The following is a 15,459-nucleotide window of genomic DNA, read 5'->3' as shown; positions in this document are numbered from 1 at the left end:
AGCAAGCATTAGCTCCTTGGGGATGTTAACTTCCATTCATAGAAAAAGGCAAGGATGGATCCAATCGTATTTTGTTTGTTTTTTGGAACTGACGTGAGCTATGATATTATGATGGGGAAATTTTTGCCACAATCCAAAAGTACAAGGTTTTCATAATTGTCAGAAGATTTCCATTTTAATACGTTTATTTTATTTTGTCTCTCCTATTTTGGTTAGGAATTATATTCGGTTACTTATTTTATCATAATGAAGTAATCTTTCAAGAACTTTCTCACACGTGAGTTCCGCCCAAAAGACCCCTTATACACGATATTTCTCTTTGAGTTTCCATTTCTATGAAGGGAAAAAGGCAGAAAAAGGGGGGCTCTAGCGATTGAAAGAATGGAGTTACAATGTAATTGAGATTTAAGGTACAAATAACATTAGGCCAAAAAAGTTCTATCTAAATTTTGATGGACGAAATTACTCGACATATATATTGGTGTGAAGTAACTGATATTCGATTAGTCAAAGCCACTGAATAGTCGGATAAATAGAACAACAAACTAAGGAATAAGGTTTGAATTTCCTAGAGGTCGGCGACATTAATGGATAGTTATAGTGATTTTTAAATAAGAAATTCCAACAAGAGTCTTCATGGAGTCTTAAAAATCGTCTTGACGTCAAAAGTGGGTTGTAGTGATTAATTAAATTTTCCATCGATAGATTCTGACTTTGAAAACGAACACAAAACAAAAGTAACAGAAAAAGTCAGTGCGTAGGTAGTAAGTAGTAACTATTATAGGTGACTTGTGATGCGCTAAGAGGTCTATTGTTTTCGATGTTCCTTATGAGTTAGATGTGGCCAATATGTTAGTTCTATGTGGGGAATTGAGGTTTTATACCTGGACAAAAACTGGCGATTCCATCTTTTTTGTTTGTTTCTTATGAAATTGACTGAGCTATATATGAGTGAATGATAGGGATATTTGTTATGAGAGTGGAAAGAAAGAAAAAAGCAAGGTTTATTTAGGAGTTCAACTTTTTGAAGAACTAAAGACCGTGGATAACATGGAAAATGTTACAGAAGTTACTACCTTTTCATTTCAAAATATCAATTAAAAAGAATTATCTAAAAAGTAGGTAAATAAGTTGGAATAGAGGAAGTATTACATTTTGCTGAAAAGTTATCATCTATGAGGCAACTTACAGGCACCTCATGTCTATATTTAACTAAGTAACTTTACCCTAGCTTAGAGTGAGAATACAGATTATTTAATCATCATTAAGTAATAAATATGTATATGATAAACACATATCTTACATTCATTGATTTGGTATAAATATCCGTGTAGAAAAACTTTTACCATGAAAAAGGGGAGGAGTGTTGTACTAAATCAAATTTCTGTAAGATGATTCACAAGATAGGAGTATTGTTTCTAGAATTTGATTGATGGTTGCCCTAGGTAGATACTTTAAAGTATAAAATTCAAGCAGATTCAGTGCCATGAAATTGAGAACCTAATTGATTAATGTGCAGTACTGCAGTAGTATAAAAAGAATAAACTCAAGAACACTGACAAACAATTCCATCTGGACCCATTTTCAAGAACACTTTGGATCATTCAAATAGTTTTGAGAGTTTCAAGAGCTTAAGGTTATTCATTTTTCCTATAATTGACAGATTCAAGATTTTTCAGGTTCAATCTTTTATTAGTGGATTTATTTTTAAATTGTACTAATAGTAGAGAATCAAGATTAGAGTTACAGCTTAATGGTTACAATTTCTCTACACCTCATTTTAAATACATAGTAAGTTAGTAACAGTCCCGCCAAAAGTAATCCTCTTTTATTTTCCCCTCTTCCACTCCACCTCACCCAAAAAGGTTTTAAACAACAAAAAAGGAAAAATTAGTGAAGAATTTGGGAGTTTCAACTCTCATGGGAAGTAATTATAGTACATTATGTCACAGTATATATGACAAGTCAGGCATTATCGAGATTCAAGTGGTATCGTGCAATGGGTGGAAATCTTCCACCCTTAATTAGAGGTCTAGCATTCGAGCATTGGGAATGGAAAACTTTCGGATAGGGTACGCTTCCCCCTTTAAAGGATTATGTGGCACAAATTGAATTAGTCGGAACAATAAATTCGGAATACCAGATGATTATATGAAAAAAAGTCGGATGTGCATAGGACTACAAAAATTTTAAATTGCACTTTGAAGTTTCGGTTCCTCACAAAGTCGTTAAAATGATAGTGTTTTGAGGAGTAAATTGGAGTAAATTCGCTAAAAATTCACCCATGTATTTTGAATTGCCTCTTAATATCACTTTTGTTTCTTTTAAGATCAGAATATCACCCAATTATCACTGTTTTCCTCATAATATACTAAACACACAAAATCCCATTCTCTCCTAGTTAGCATGTCATGTCACATAAAATTCTTTTTCTTTTTGATATTAATAAATCTAATTAACTCATCCAATCCATTTAACTCGACCCAAATCTATTTTAACCAACCCATATCTTAACTCATTTAACCCATCAAAAAAGTGTTTTCGACTTTCAATCTCTTGAAAGATTTTCGTCTTATTTCATACACTGCAACAAGGGATTATTAAAAGAATGCCCCTCCCCTCTGGGAGGTGTTTTCAAGGGAAGGCGGACTCCGCAGCTACGGACCAGGCACTATCACTATACTATGCGATGCTTTTTCCCAAAAAAATGGAATTCCAAGCCGTAAAAGGCAATGTGAATTCCTATGACTCCTCTCACTCTCAGGGACGGATTGAACAGTAAAGCAAGGGGGCACAACATAAACCTCTTTCAGAGAAAGAAGCAGACAAAAAATGCAAATGATGGAAGGATTGCCAAGGGGACTCTAAGACCATATATACTAATTACTTTGGGACATGCCGAAACTTTTACCCAGTCGTTCATATTCCACAAGGTTATTCGAATTTCCATAGTCAAAAAGTTTAATATCAATCGATGTATTTACTTTTAGTACTTCATCTACTATATATACTTCTTCGAATAGTCTCTCGCCTAATTGTTATTTGAGTGTATGCAACTTCTGGGTCAGTCCATTGAATTATCTGTTTAATACTTTATAAGTTTTACTCTGTCCTCAGTGGTTCAATTTGATAAGATTGCATGGTTTTTGAAAATTGATTTTTCAATTTAATGGATATGAAACAATGCAGGTAAAAGACTGTAGTATTCGTGTTTGCCATCAGCACAAAATGATCCTTTTATTTAGTAGGCGTTTGACCATGAAAATCAAATATTTTCCCACTTTATTTGGAAATCTGAAGTTGGAGTTGAAGATGGAATTGTGTTTGGTAATAGTTTTGCGAAAAATATTTAGTTGTTTGAATGTATTGAAAGTGAAAAAAAGTGAAAATAGATTTTTAAGTGTTTTCCAAATTCCAAATACAACTTATTTGAAATTTTCATGGCTAAACACCGATTTTCAAATAAAGTTAAAAAAAAAATCTGAAAAAAGATAGAAAACTTCTCATGGCCAAACGGGTCCTTAATTTATAGTTGACAACATAAATTTCAGATTCCTAAAAGAAAAAAGAATAAAGCACACCAACTGAGTAAAAGTTACGCACTTGTTTGATGGGTTAAATGGGTTAAGATATGGGTTGGTTAAAATGGATTTCGGTTGAGTTAAATAAATTTATTAATATTAAAAAAATATAATTTTATGTGACATGTCATGTCAAGATGGAGAGAAGGAGGGTTTTGTGTGTGTAGTATATTATAAGGAAAATAGTTATAATTGGGTAATATCTTAGTCCTAAAAGAAACAAAAATGATATTAGGAGGCAATTTTCAATACACGAGTGACCTTTTAGGAATTTACTATATAAACTAGACATCCCTCCGACCTTACCCTCCCCTCCCCCCCTCTTTGTTTTTTTAACCTTAACAGCACCTTTATAAAGTAAAAAAATAAGAAGTAGGCACGGTTGGGTTCTACATCTAATGACTCAAATTTGGTATATGGTACAAAAGCGAACGTTTGTGCCCTCTTTGCTCCTAATTGTTTCTAACTTTCCAAAATCAACCAACTTCTATAGCTAAATCGAACTTGGGGGAAAAAAAAAATAGCATCACTTTGACCAACCTTCAAATGCACCGGTTCATGGATGCAAGTAGGGGTGTACAAAGTAAATCGACAAACCGCACCAAACCGATAAACCGAGTCAAACTGAGAAAAAAACCCGACTAGTGGTTTGGTGTTGAGAAAAAAAAACCCGATCATAATTGGTTTGGTTTGGTTTTAACTAAAAAAAGTCAAACCGAACCAAACTAACCCGACATTACATGTATTCAATTTTTAAAATATTTTATACATCAAAATATTTATTTGTAATGGAATTTATAGATATTTCTTTTATTTTTTCGTAATTTTTTTATCTATTATCATATTATTCAAGCTTGAACTTAGAATTTTGAATGTCAATAAGTTTTATATCCTATGGATATTTGTAACTCAAATAAAGTTCAAACCAAAACCAGCTCAACATTAACGCTAACAAAAGAAATTTAATTTACCACTAGGAATGACAATAATGTTGGATATCTATTCTTTAGTTTTGCATAATTAGTTTAGAGAGTGAAAATACATAACTTAAGTTTTTTTCTTTTTCATGTAACTAGTACTTATTAGCCGTGCTTATTTTAGCATGACTTAGTATTTTTAGATTATGGTCATTTTCTTTATGGCTTGTTAATTAGCAATATTTATTTTAACCGATTTTATTAATTTTTGTTGAATATTTTAATACAATGTTATCACTCTTCTCACATTTTGTGTTATTTTCTTAAGAAACACCTTAATTATATAGTTGTATCTTACTAGGACAGAAATATTTGAAGTAAAAGTTATATGTATTGTATCAAGACTATTCCGAAAAAAAAAAAAAAAAAAATCCGAGAAAACCCGAGGTTGAAAAACCCGAATTTTATTGGTTTGGTTTGGTGTATAAATTTAAAAACCCGACGCAATTGGTTTGGTTTGGTGTTTAAAAAATTCGAACCAACCCGATCCATGTACACCCCTAGATGCAACAATATGATAATTAAACGCCTTAAAATAAGATAATATAGACCTAAAAGGCTAAAATTATCTAAAAAGACAACCTTTCATGATCCACAGACATAGAAAATAATACAATATAGTAAAAGCAAATTATCTGTATAGGCAATACTAACTAGTTCGGAGTTTCGATTAGTCATGTTGGTATACTTGTGCTAACTCCCCATTTGTTTATGTTAATAGTAATACGTCTGAATCTAAATATATATATATATATATATATCATCTGAATGTATAAAACTTATTTCTGCTTAAAAATTAATAAATCTAATATTCAACTAAAATATTAATTAATCTAATACTATATCAACAAAAGTTTTAAGACAAATTATATGATGGTTGATGATGATAGTTGGTGGTGACAGCTAATAATCATAGTGAAAATAGTGATAGCTAATAGTGATTGTTATTGATTGCAATAGTTGGCAATGTATAGCGGAGGCCAATGGGAGTGATTGTTAGTAGCAATTGATGGTTGTTGTGGTAATGACAATTGGTGGTGGTATTTATAAATGGTGGCTAGTGTAATAACGACTGACTATAGTGATTGGCCATGTGGGGGTTAAGGCAGAAGATGGTGTATAGGGTAGATTGATAATGGTGAGCGAATGCCTGGTTATTGTTGATAGTGGAGTCGGTTGCAGCGGTTAATGATGAAAGTTGATGGAGTAGTGGTGAAATGTCATCTTCGCAGAAATTCTTGAATATATAGCATTTTAATGATATTAAGACTTTGTTATATTAATCATTCAAATTTATTTGAACTCATTAAGCGGTTGTAAAATAAAATAAACTAAAACATACTTAATTGTGAGTTGAATGATTGAGATTCAGACTTAAAAACAAATGCACTTAATAATTGAGGCCTGAATGATTCATTAATGAGTGCAAACAAATGAGGCCTTAGTATATTTGGATACTTGTATGCCATAAAATGAAATGTAAAGAATCTACTTTCAGCAATGGCAAGAAATATGAACACAGGATTATTCCCAAGGCAACGTCTCTTCATCATGCTGACGAACATCAGTGATTGTTCAATTGACTATCTCTATGCCTGTAAAAGGTTCTCCTGCATGGAGTTGAAGAGCAACGTCTCCAACGACCTGTAATTTTACAATTATTATTCTATATTAGAAGATTCATTTCAACAAGATGTCTAACAAATAAACTAGCCTAAATGATTCCGGTTAAATGTATCAGGCAGCAATACAACAAGCGTATGCTTTTCAGCCTATGGAAGAAGCATACATCCCTAGAAACTAGGTCTGTAAATGTATACCAAAGGACTTAGCTTGGTTTTACAATAAGAATTTAGGGATTATAGTTTTTCTTTTCCTTTTCGGAAAGTCACTCACATGTACATATAGGCTTGACAATGATACCTCTTTGCAGAGATGTTTATACTAGGTTACTTGTGATTTGCTTATACCACGAAACTTCATCTAACAGGAAACACAGGCACTTCATAAACTTAACTTTCAGAAGATATGAAAAGATACATTATTTAAAAATAAAAAGAGAGAGAGATCAGAGAAGGGCATGAAAGAAAACACTTTAACATTTCAAACGTGGGTGTCTAAACACTAAGCCAAAGATGTTTAAGTATGTAAACATTTGAACTACTACTAATTTCGCAATGGTGAAATGAAATTGGCTCGAGTTGAGATATATATATACATATACATATACATATATATATATATATATATATATATATATATATATATATATATATATATAAAAGGATTCATATCCCAATCCCAAATAGTTTGGAATTGAGGCGCAGTCAATTGATTTATTGAAATAATTCATCAACATCCCTCAACTTAGGACTTACCTTGGCCATGTATCTATAGGACAACTCAGTAACACCAGCAACATGGGGTGTGATTATAACATCTGGAAATTTAAGGATAGCATCATCAGGATCAAATGGTTCAGTCCAAGCAACATCAATTCCTAAACCGCCCAATTGTCCCGATTTCAGATGAGTTAAAACAGCATGATAGTCCAAGAGACCACCTCGAGCGACATTAATCAGAATGGCACCCTGCAGCAAACGAGAACATGCAAAGTTACCATAATTTAACTAAATATTGATCTTTGCTTCCTTGCAGACACCACTTGACTAACAGCTTCTGAGGAACACTATCATTCTCACGAAAGGGAACATTTTTTGCTCTTTTTTCTTTTTGGAAAAACCTTTTTTCCACATATACTGAAATGAAGAACGACCAGAAAGAATCAGTTAACTGGATAGATACTCAACGGTTTCTATGGTTCTTAAGGTTGCCAGGTTCAATAAGATATTCAACTTCGCTTGATCAGATAAAATAAAAGTCAGACGCTTGTGGACTGCAAGCAGAAAAATACTCAACCATGATAGTCTAACCTCGAGCAGAAGAGCAGAATTACAGTAACATACATTGTGATGCTCTAACGACATATTCTCATCTCTCATGATTTTGACTGTAAAAGGAAGCATCAGATTTTTCTCAAATGCATTGGTTGGTGACAGAATGGATGAAAGAGTACATTACACTAAATTATAGAAGTTTCCAAAAGATTAGAAAAATTCCTTTAACAAAGATAATGATCAAGCCGCTGAGTATTGGAAACAGGCTATAGCGCTTACTCCCGGTAATTATATTGAAGCGCATAATTGGTTGAAGATCACGAGACGTTTCGAATAAAAGAAGACCCCGTTTAATCATTTAAGCAGTCTAGTTTTCTAAAATTGCAAAATACAACCCAATCTTAGAAGGAACACGCCTGAATAATGGCAATGCATCTCACTTAAGATATCCCCATTTGTGAATTATGGCCCCTTTTTTCCAGTAAGCTTTATCATGCTTTCCATAGTATTTTGCCATGGAATTTCTTATATATACTGCTTTAAATAGCTTGTTCTTGTGCCGAGGGTCTACCGGAAACAGCCTCTCTACCTCCGAAGGTAGGGGTAAGGTCTGCGTACACTCTACTCTCCCCATACCTCACCTTGTGGGATTTCAGTGTGCATGTTTTTGTTGTTGTTGTGAATGTCTCATCAGCAATTCTGTCCTAGGATTGCAAGTACACGCCAAACACTAGTGAATTCTAAAGGATAGAACTCTTCTAGAATATGAAATTTAATTATGGATATATGAGCATGTGGTGGTGCATAACTATGTATTAGCAATACAGACATACGCATACATACCGACAAAATTAATCAGAGCCACTGGCTGGCATTGTACAAGGAATAATTGGATAAATGCCCAGTCACCACCTACCAAACAAGAAAAAGGATGCCAGTAATTTTTCTGCCAAACTGAAACCTGACACATTCTACCTAGGGGTGGAAAATTTGAAGTATTATAGTGGACCCACCCAACCCGCCTAAGCTATCACGGATTGGGTTGGAGATATACAGTTTATGGGCTAAAAGATGGGGTACTGAATATTTCCCAAATCAACCCGTCAAGTTCCCCAAAATTAATCTGTGAATGTGCCAGCAATTGTTGGCACCCACATAGCACAAGACGGCGACAAGGAGAATAACTAGATTGAAGGATCAGACCAAATCATGGTATGTAAAATGTGTATGACAAGAGGCTATATTTATCATCTGGGTAAGTGTCCTCTACTTACTCCAGTATTTATTACTTCATTATCTGTGAGGACTTGTGGATTGGGGTAAGAATTCTCTTTCTTTCAGCAAATGTCACAGTATTTATTACTTCATTATCTGTGAGGACTTGTGGGTTGGGGTAAGAATTCTCTTTCTTTCAGCAAATGTCTTTATGTCAGTAAATTGATTGTACCTAAAGCAGCGTTTTCCACTTTTCGGATTTATATCTTGTGTAATTCATAAAAGTAGTCCAATATAGAAATAAAAGATTAATGCCTTTTTTTAAGATTCTGATCTTTCATTCTTAACTTCAATTGTATTAACTTAGAAATCTTTTAAAGTGTTTTCAAATATTTAGAAAAAAATTCAACTTAAAGTTTTCTTCATATAGTTTCTTCATTTTCTCAAGAAGATAACTTATTCATTTACTTCATTTTTTAAAACAAAACAGATCTAATTTTGTTTAAAAAGATGCCCAAGTCATTCGCAAACTTTATGATATAATATTCGTGTAATCCTAAAATTAAAACAAAATAGCAAAAAAACTGGAATTAACAATCTGACATTTGAAAGAATATGGGCGTTACGTCTATTCACATAACAGAGTATCATGATATTTTTAGTTGCCCAAAATGCATAAAAGCTTAGTCAAGTTGTGGGTTGGGTCATAACCCACTATTTAGCCTATCTTAACCCGCCCATCATAACTCTGGTAAACTTTGGATAGCTCAATAACCCGCCTATTTATTTATTCAACCCATTTTAACCCACACAAATTTAGCCTAACCAGCCCCTTTACCACCCCTTTTGTATTCTGCATTGATTTCCCCGTGGAAGAATATAATATAATACAGCTCCAAACTTCTCCCTCCCCCTGGTATTTCTGGAAAGGGATGCCCACTTAAAGCAAAATTAGCAATTAGAAGAGGTGCAGGAGAAGACAAACCTTTCTCATGACAGATATAAAATCATTGTTCACGATGCCAGCCTGCAAGTGAGCACTATATTTTTAGGTATAAGCTTGGCAAAATATATTGATCATCAGAAAGCACACGATTTCCTGACCAAGCAGTAAGAAAGAGGAGTCTTACAGTTTCATTATTCATAGCTAAGCAACATACAACAATATCAGCTTTGCTTGCAAACTTCAAGATATCAGCATGGTTTCCCCTCTCATCAACCAGGTCATCATAGCTGTCATTCTCAACAGACGGTGCTGCAAACATAGGATACGCTGTTCTTATAAATACTTCAGAAATAAATGTAAGTCGCTAGGTTTTCTTACCCTCGGATTTGCTTGAGTCCTGTGCAAGCCTGCCCCAGCTCCTTTTGGTAGCAAGTATTTTCACGTCAAATGGACGTAGACGCTTTGCCAAATGTATCCCGATATCTCCATACCCCATGATAAACACCTATATGATAATGCAGAAAATAACTAAGACACTACAAAAATGCAATTCTTGCACAAGTTTGATGGTTTGTAAATTCATCTAGTCATCAACAATATTCAACCTTGCGACAATGCCATTTAGGTCTTTTGATTTGTGCTAATACCTAAAGAATTAAGCCAATTTCTCCATCTATTAGAACTTTTCCACTTGGTGGTAGCAAACTTGAATGTGCACTGTGACTTTAACCCCAAAAAAAGAATAAAGGTGAAGTTGGGATTACATAGGATTATGGTACCTAAAATGCAAACAATTCAGATATATAATCCACACTCTTCCTGGAAAAATGACATGATAGATGAAGTAAGTAAACCATAACGGTAATGTCCCACCTAGCTCGTGCGCACCTCGACTAATTCCACGTGGTACCTGCTACCACCCACCAGCACAAGTACCAAGTAACTCTGTCCACCAAGGCTTGAATAGATGGAAAGAATCATCTAGTATTTTCGCCTCCATAGGTATTTGAACCTGAGATCTCATGAGTCTCAACTCACTCCATTAACCATTAGGTCACATCCTTCAGTACTAAAGTGTTGTTAAAAAATTCTTATGATCTTTTTTCTTCATCCAAAAAAAAAGTGTTGTTAATAATTAAAAGTTTAAAACAACTATTATCTTTTTTCCCCAAGTAACCCAATTGTAGATAATTGTATCCTAAATAAGGATACCTGTATGCAATAAAATGAAAAATAGAAAAAAATCGGATACCATATAGGTACTTAATCCTAAGAGTATACTTGGCATTTTGTGCCACTACCGTAACGACTATTATACACAATTTTAATTATTACATCCCCACTTCAAACAGTTACACATATACACACCATTCACCTTAACAATTTAGGTAACTGACAAGTGAACATGTTTGAATGAAGCATCTGTAGCTCAGCCAATTCAAATTAGTTGATCCTAACTACTGTACCTTTCATTTAATTCAAAAGTTTTCAGCACTTTATATCTTGCAACAATATAAGAAACAGAACCAACAAGTAGAGAGATGAGGAAGGGAACAAAGATATATCTTGAGCACCCCAAAATGAGATAACAGATAAATAGGAGGAAACAAAAAGTGAAACTCACTGTTTTGCCTTGAAGGTTGTCACCAATTGGCTCCCCTAGCTTTTTCTGCTCCACAGATATTTTCAATTGATGCTGCAGCATTTGGGGAATGCCGGGTTAAAAAGGAAAACCAAGTAGCTTACATGAGAACAAAAGATACTCCGTAGTATTCCTACACATTCAGCTATTGTATATACTTTCACTTCTAGAACCAGAAACATGAAGTAGCAAGCAGAATTAAGTACTTGCACCCCTCTTTTTTTGACCACTCAGTTCAAATCACTTTAGATTTCATTCAGATTCTAGGTTGTCTTACCCATTCCAGTAAGGTCATTCACATTAGAGATATAAACAAGTTTCAAGGGGACAAGTACTAAGAACAGATCACAGACCAAGCTGCAAGTAATTACTCTTACAAAATGGTGATTCATATTCCCAATCTATCAACTTTATGAAGAAAGAAAGTATAATCTGTTCACCATGCTATCCTCAAAGAGTTAAGAAGATGTAAATCGTGTATTTATAAGCTTCAAGTAAACCAACTTGCTTACGGAGGAGGCCCAAGATGAGATATATGGCCATTTCAGCACATGAAGCAGCATTTCCAGTTGCACCACCTGGAATTCTGGCGACCTTAATGCCGTGCTTTTTGGCAGCATTAATATCAACTCCTTTATAAATCAACATTGCAAAGTATTTAGGCAATTTCGCAATTGGAACTATAAAACGACTTACTGGCAATGAATCCAGCTACCAGAGAAATAATATCAAGAGAAAAGAGAACAAAAGGCCAAAGACAAATAGACAAACTGAAATAGAAAATCAATTCACCTTCTAGCCCAACTCCAAATTGCATTATGAGCTTCATGCTCTTTGCACGAGAGAGGACATCAGAGTTCATGCGGAAGTTTTTTACCACACAAATCTCATAGTCACCAATCACGGCAGGTACACTTTCAAGTGGAACATCATCAACCTACAAAGAAGGCATGTTACATTCAAGATTAGATTATCACCTGTAATTAGGACCCTTTTAAGAAGATATTGCAAGGAGGTATTGTCATACCACTCAAAGAATTGAAGAGAAGATTTAAAGAGCTTTTGCTTCTTCTTCTTTTTTTTAAGTTAAAATTAGCTGTAAGTTTGACAATAACTGCAAATCAAATCTTGAAATGGTAAAGATGATTAAAAAGTTAAAATTTAAAGTTGCAGGTTTATAGTTAGGTAGCATGTTTACTATGCACAAAGTGTGCACGAATATAATTAGCAGCTCTTAGTAAACTCAATAACTAACAAACAGACCTCTAACCAAATGTTGTTTCTCTGTTTTTGTTTTTCTTTATTTAATTTGATAATTGAGAAGTAGTTTTATTAGTACAGCATTGTAGATGTATTATATAATATGTGCAGCCGTTACTTTATGTGATAAGTGTACGTACAGGCGTTCACTAAACATCCCAAATATGAAGCCAAGTGCTATGCAAACTGGCATGTGCTTGTCACCAAAGCAATACAAATGAAATAAAAATGAATACTCAACCCTGAACAAGTGAATTTTTTATTCTCTCTAAAGTTGTACAATCATTTCTTTCCAAACTGTCCAAGTATTAAACAGGTGAGTTGTCTTCCATATGTGAACTCCTTGCTCCCATGCTTCTAAACAGAAGTGTTTCTTGACCCTCTATCTTTCCTGTTGGTCTTGTGTAGGCACTTTAAGTTAAAAACATAGAGATTTTTATTTTTCCTTGAAATTGTGACCTAGTATTGTATGTAACAGCATTCTGTTGTGGTTCAAGTTCCTTTATTCATTGTCAAATTTTTCCACCCTTTATATATGATTGAACAACTTTGAAATTAAGTCTCGTGCAAAGAAGAAATAAGTAAAAGCAAGAAAGTAACCTGAACGAAAGGATAGCCTTGCAAATATTCTCTTGTATAATTGTGAGAAGCAGGAAAGTGAGGCCCACAAAAAAGAACACGTGTAACATGACTGCTACTATTATCACCCATTTTCTGAACTTTTGCACCTAAATGAATAGGAAAATACAAATACAGACATCAGTGCATACCCTTAGTACATGTTAGAGTGAGAATTATACACATTGTTTGAGAAAACACATTATCATTCTCCAAGCTCTGGCTGGGATGTGGGCAAAAAGGAGAGGGTAAAAACACATTATACAACATAGTAATTGCAGTAAAACTAGTGAGACATTGTAGTACGTTCTTCAATCACAATTTTACAGGTGAGAGAAGATTGTACTATTAAATGAGGACCAGAAACCCAAGGAGACAAGATTTCTCAATGAACAAATGACTAGAAGGTAAGCCCTGAATAAATCCTTTTATCTTGCATTCTGTCTTTATAATACATCTCCCAACAAAATGACACATCTCCAAGAACTACAGACTCCCTCCCATTACCAACTAAAAATGAAAGTGTAGTACGCTTTTGGCCATATATCCCAAGTTGTGTTTGGTTGTAATTTATGCAAAGGAGAGAAGAGAGTACTTTATATGAAATTTATAAAGATAGAGTTGGAAAAGAAGGTGGTTGGACTTGGAAATTTTATAACCAAACACTGATTTTGAAATAAACATAGTTCTTATTGACAAGACTAGCAGCGGAGTTAATGCTAGGCTAAAGGTTTGGAGAGAGACTCAGGAGTCTAAAGGGTTCAGGTTGAGTAGGACCAAGACAGAATACTTAGAGTGCAAGTTCAATAGCATAACGCATGGGTTCGTGTGGAAGTGAGGCTTGTCACTCGGGTCATTCAAAAGAAAGGAAGTTTCAAGTATCTTGGGTCTATTATCTAAGAAAATGGAGAATTAACGATATGTCACATATCATATTGGTGTAGGGTGGATGAAATAGAGGCTCGCATCCGGAGTCTTGTGTGATAAGCAAGTGCCATCAAACCTTAAAGGCAAATTTTACAGAGTGGTGGTTAGACCAACTATTTTGTATAGGGTGAAGTGTTGACCAGTCAAGAACTGTCATGTTCAGAAGATGAAAGTTGCGGAAATGAGGATGCTGCGTTAGATGTGTGAGCATACTAGGAGAGATAGGATTATAAATGAAGATATCTGGGACAAGGTGGGAGTGACCTTTATAGGATAAGATGCAAGAAGCGCGACTGAGATGATTCAGACATGTGCAGAGGAGATGCATGAATGTCCAGTACCGAGGTGTGAGAGGTTGGCTATGGACGGCTTTAGAAGAGGTCGAGGTAGGCCAAAGAAGTATTGTGGAGTGGTAATTAGACAGGACCTGGGACAGGTCCAGCTTACCGAATACATGACCTCAGATAGGAGCGTATGGAGAATAAAAATTAGGATAGAAGATTAGTAGGTAGTTGAACTAGTAGTCGTAATATTATTCTTGCAGTTTCTTGTCATTCGATTTCTACTACTATCTGTTGTTTCTTATATTTCGATTATTGTATAAATTTGTGGCAGTTACAACTCCTTTTTTCCAGACATCTTTATCATGTTTTTTATTGTATTTTATCATGACTTTTTATACTGCTTTATATTACGTGTCCTTGTGCAGAGGGTCTCTACCTCCCACCCCCAAGATAGGGCTAAAATCTGCTTACACGCTACCTTCCCCGATCCACTTTGTTATATTTCACTGTATATGTTGTACTGATTTTGAAATAAAGTGAAAAATTGTCATGGCCAAACGACTCCTTAATCATTAAAAACCACCAAACATATGAGCAGAAACCATTTGAACGGAAAATGAATTTGAGTATTGTGGAAATAGGGATATACCTAGGGAAGAGAAGCAGTGTTGCTGTTGCTTGGAAGTGAGCAGTGCTTTAGTCTTACAAAGCCACGTCAATGCAGAAAAGGTGGTCTTACGGTACATCTATGGCAATTTGTCCTCAATTAATAACCATCTGCATCTACGTAACCACGTTTTGTCAGACTAATAGGAGAAATTAAGTGCAATTAGGTTGATTGGGAGATGCCTAGGTGTCAAATAGTAGTACAAGGATACCACGTGATAGGTACTTCTGGCTTCATGGTTGGTACTTGGTACATCCTTCTTCATTTTTGTCTAGCTGAGAGGAAATTTTTATCCACAAGGCATAATTAGGGCTGGGCATAAATACCGAAAATCAAAAAATCGAACTGAACCGAATCAAAACTTCAACAAACCGAATTGAACCGAACTAGTTTGGTTCGGTGTTTGGTGTCCACCGTAAAAAACCCGAAACCGAAATAGCCGAAC

At 34.6% G+C, this 15,459-nt stretch overlaps 1 protein-coding gene across 1 annotated transcript; it reads right to left on the bottom strand.

Annotated features, from left to right (window-relative positions):
* Positions 1 to 5,932: 5,932 nt before the first annotated feature.
* On the bottom strand, positions 5,933 to 15,188 carry LOC132626979 (uncharacterized). Its single transcript, XM_060342012.1, has 10 exons — positions 14,997 to 15,188; positions 13,119 to 13,246; positions 12,051 to 12,195; positions 11,763 to 11,890; positions 11,241 to 11,312; positions 9,995 to 10,121; positions 9,801 to 9,925; positions 9,656 to 9,697; positions 6,937 to 7,149; positions 5,933 to 6,202 (listed from the first exon to the last, which is right to left on the bottom strand). Exons 1-10 carry the CDS (start codon positions 15,091 to 15,093, stop codon positions 6,134 to 6,136), a joined length of 1,146 nt encoding a protein of 381 aa, XP_060197995.1. The 5' UTR covers positions 15,094 to 15,188; the 3' UTR covers positions 5,933 to 6,133.
* Between the last annotated feature and the right edge of the window lie 271 nt (positions 15,189 to 15,459).

Source organism: Lycium barbarum, chromosome 2, assembly GCF_019175385.1.
Source record: "Lycium barbarum isolate Lr01 chromosome 2, ASM1917538v2, whole genome shotgun sequence".
Classification (NCBI taxonomy): domain Eukaryota; kingdom Viridiplantae; phylum Streptophyta; class Magnoliopsida; order Solanales; family Solanaceae; genus Lycium; species Lycium barbarum.
This window is presented reverse-complemented; position numbering and strand designations above follow the sequence as displayed.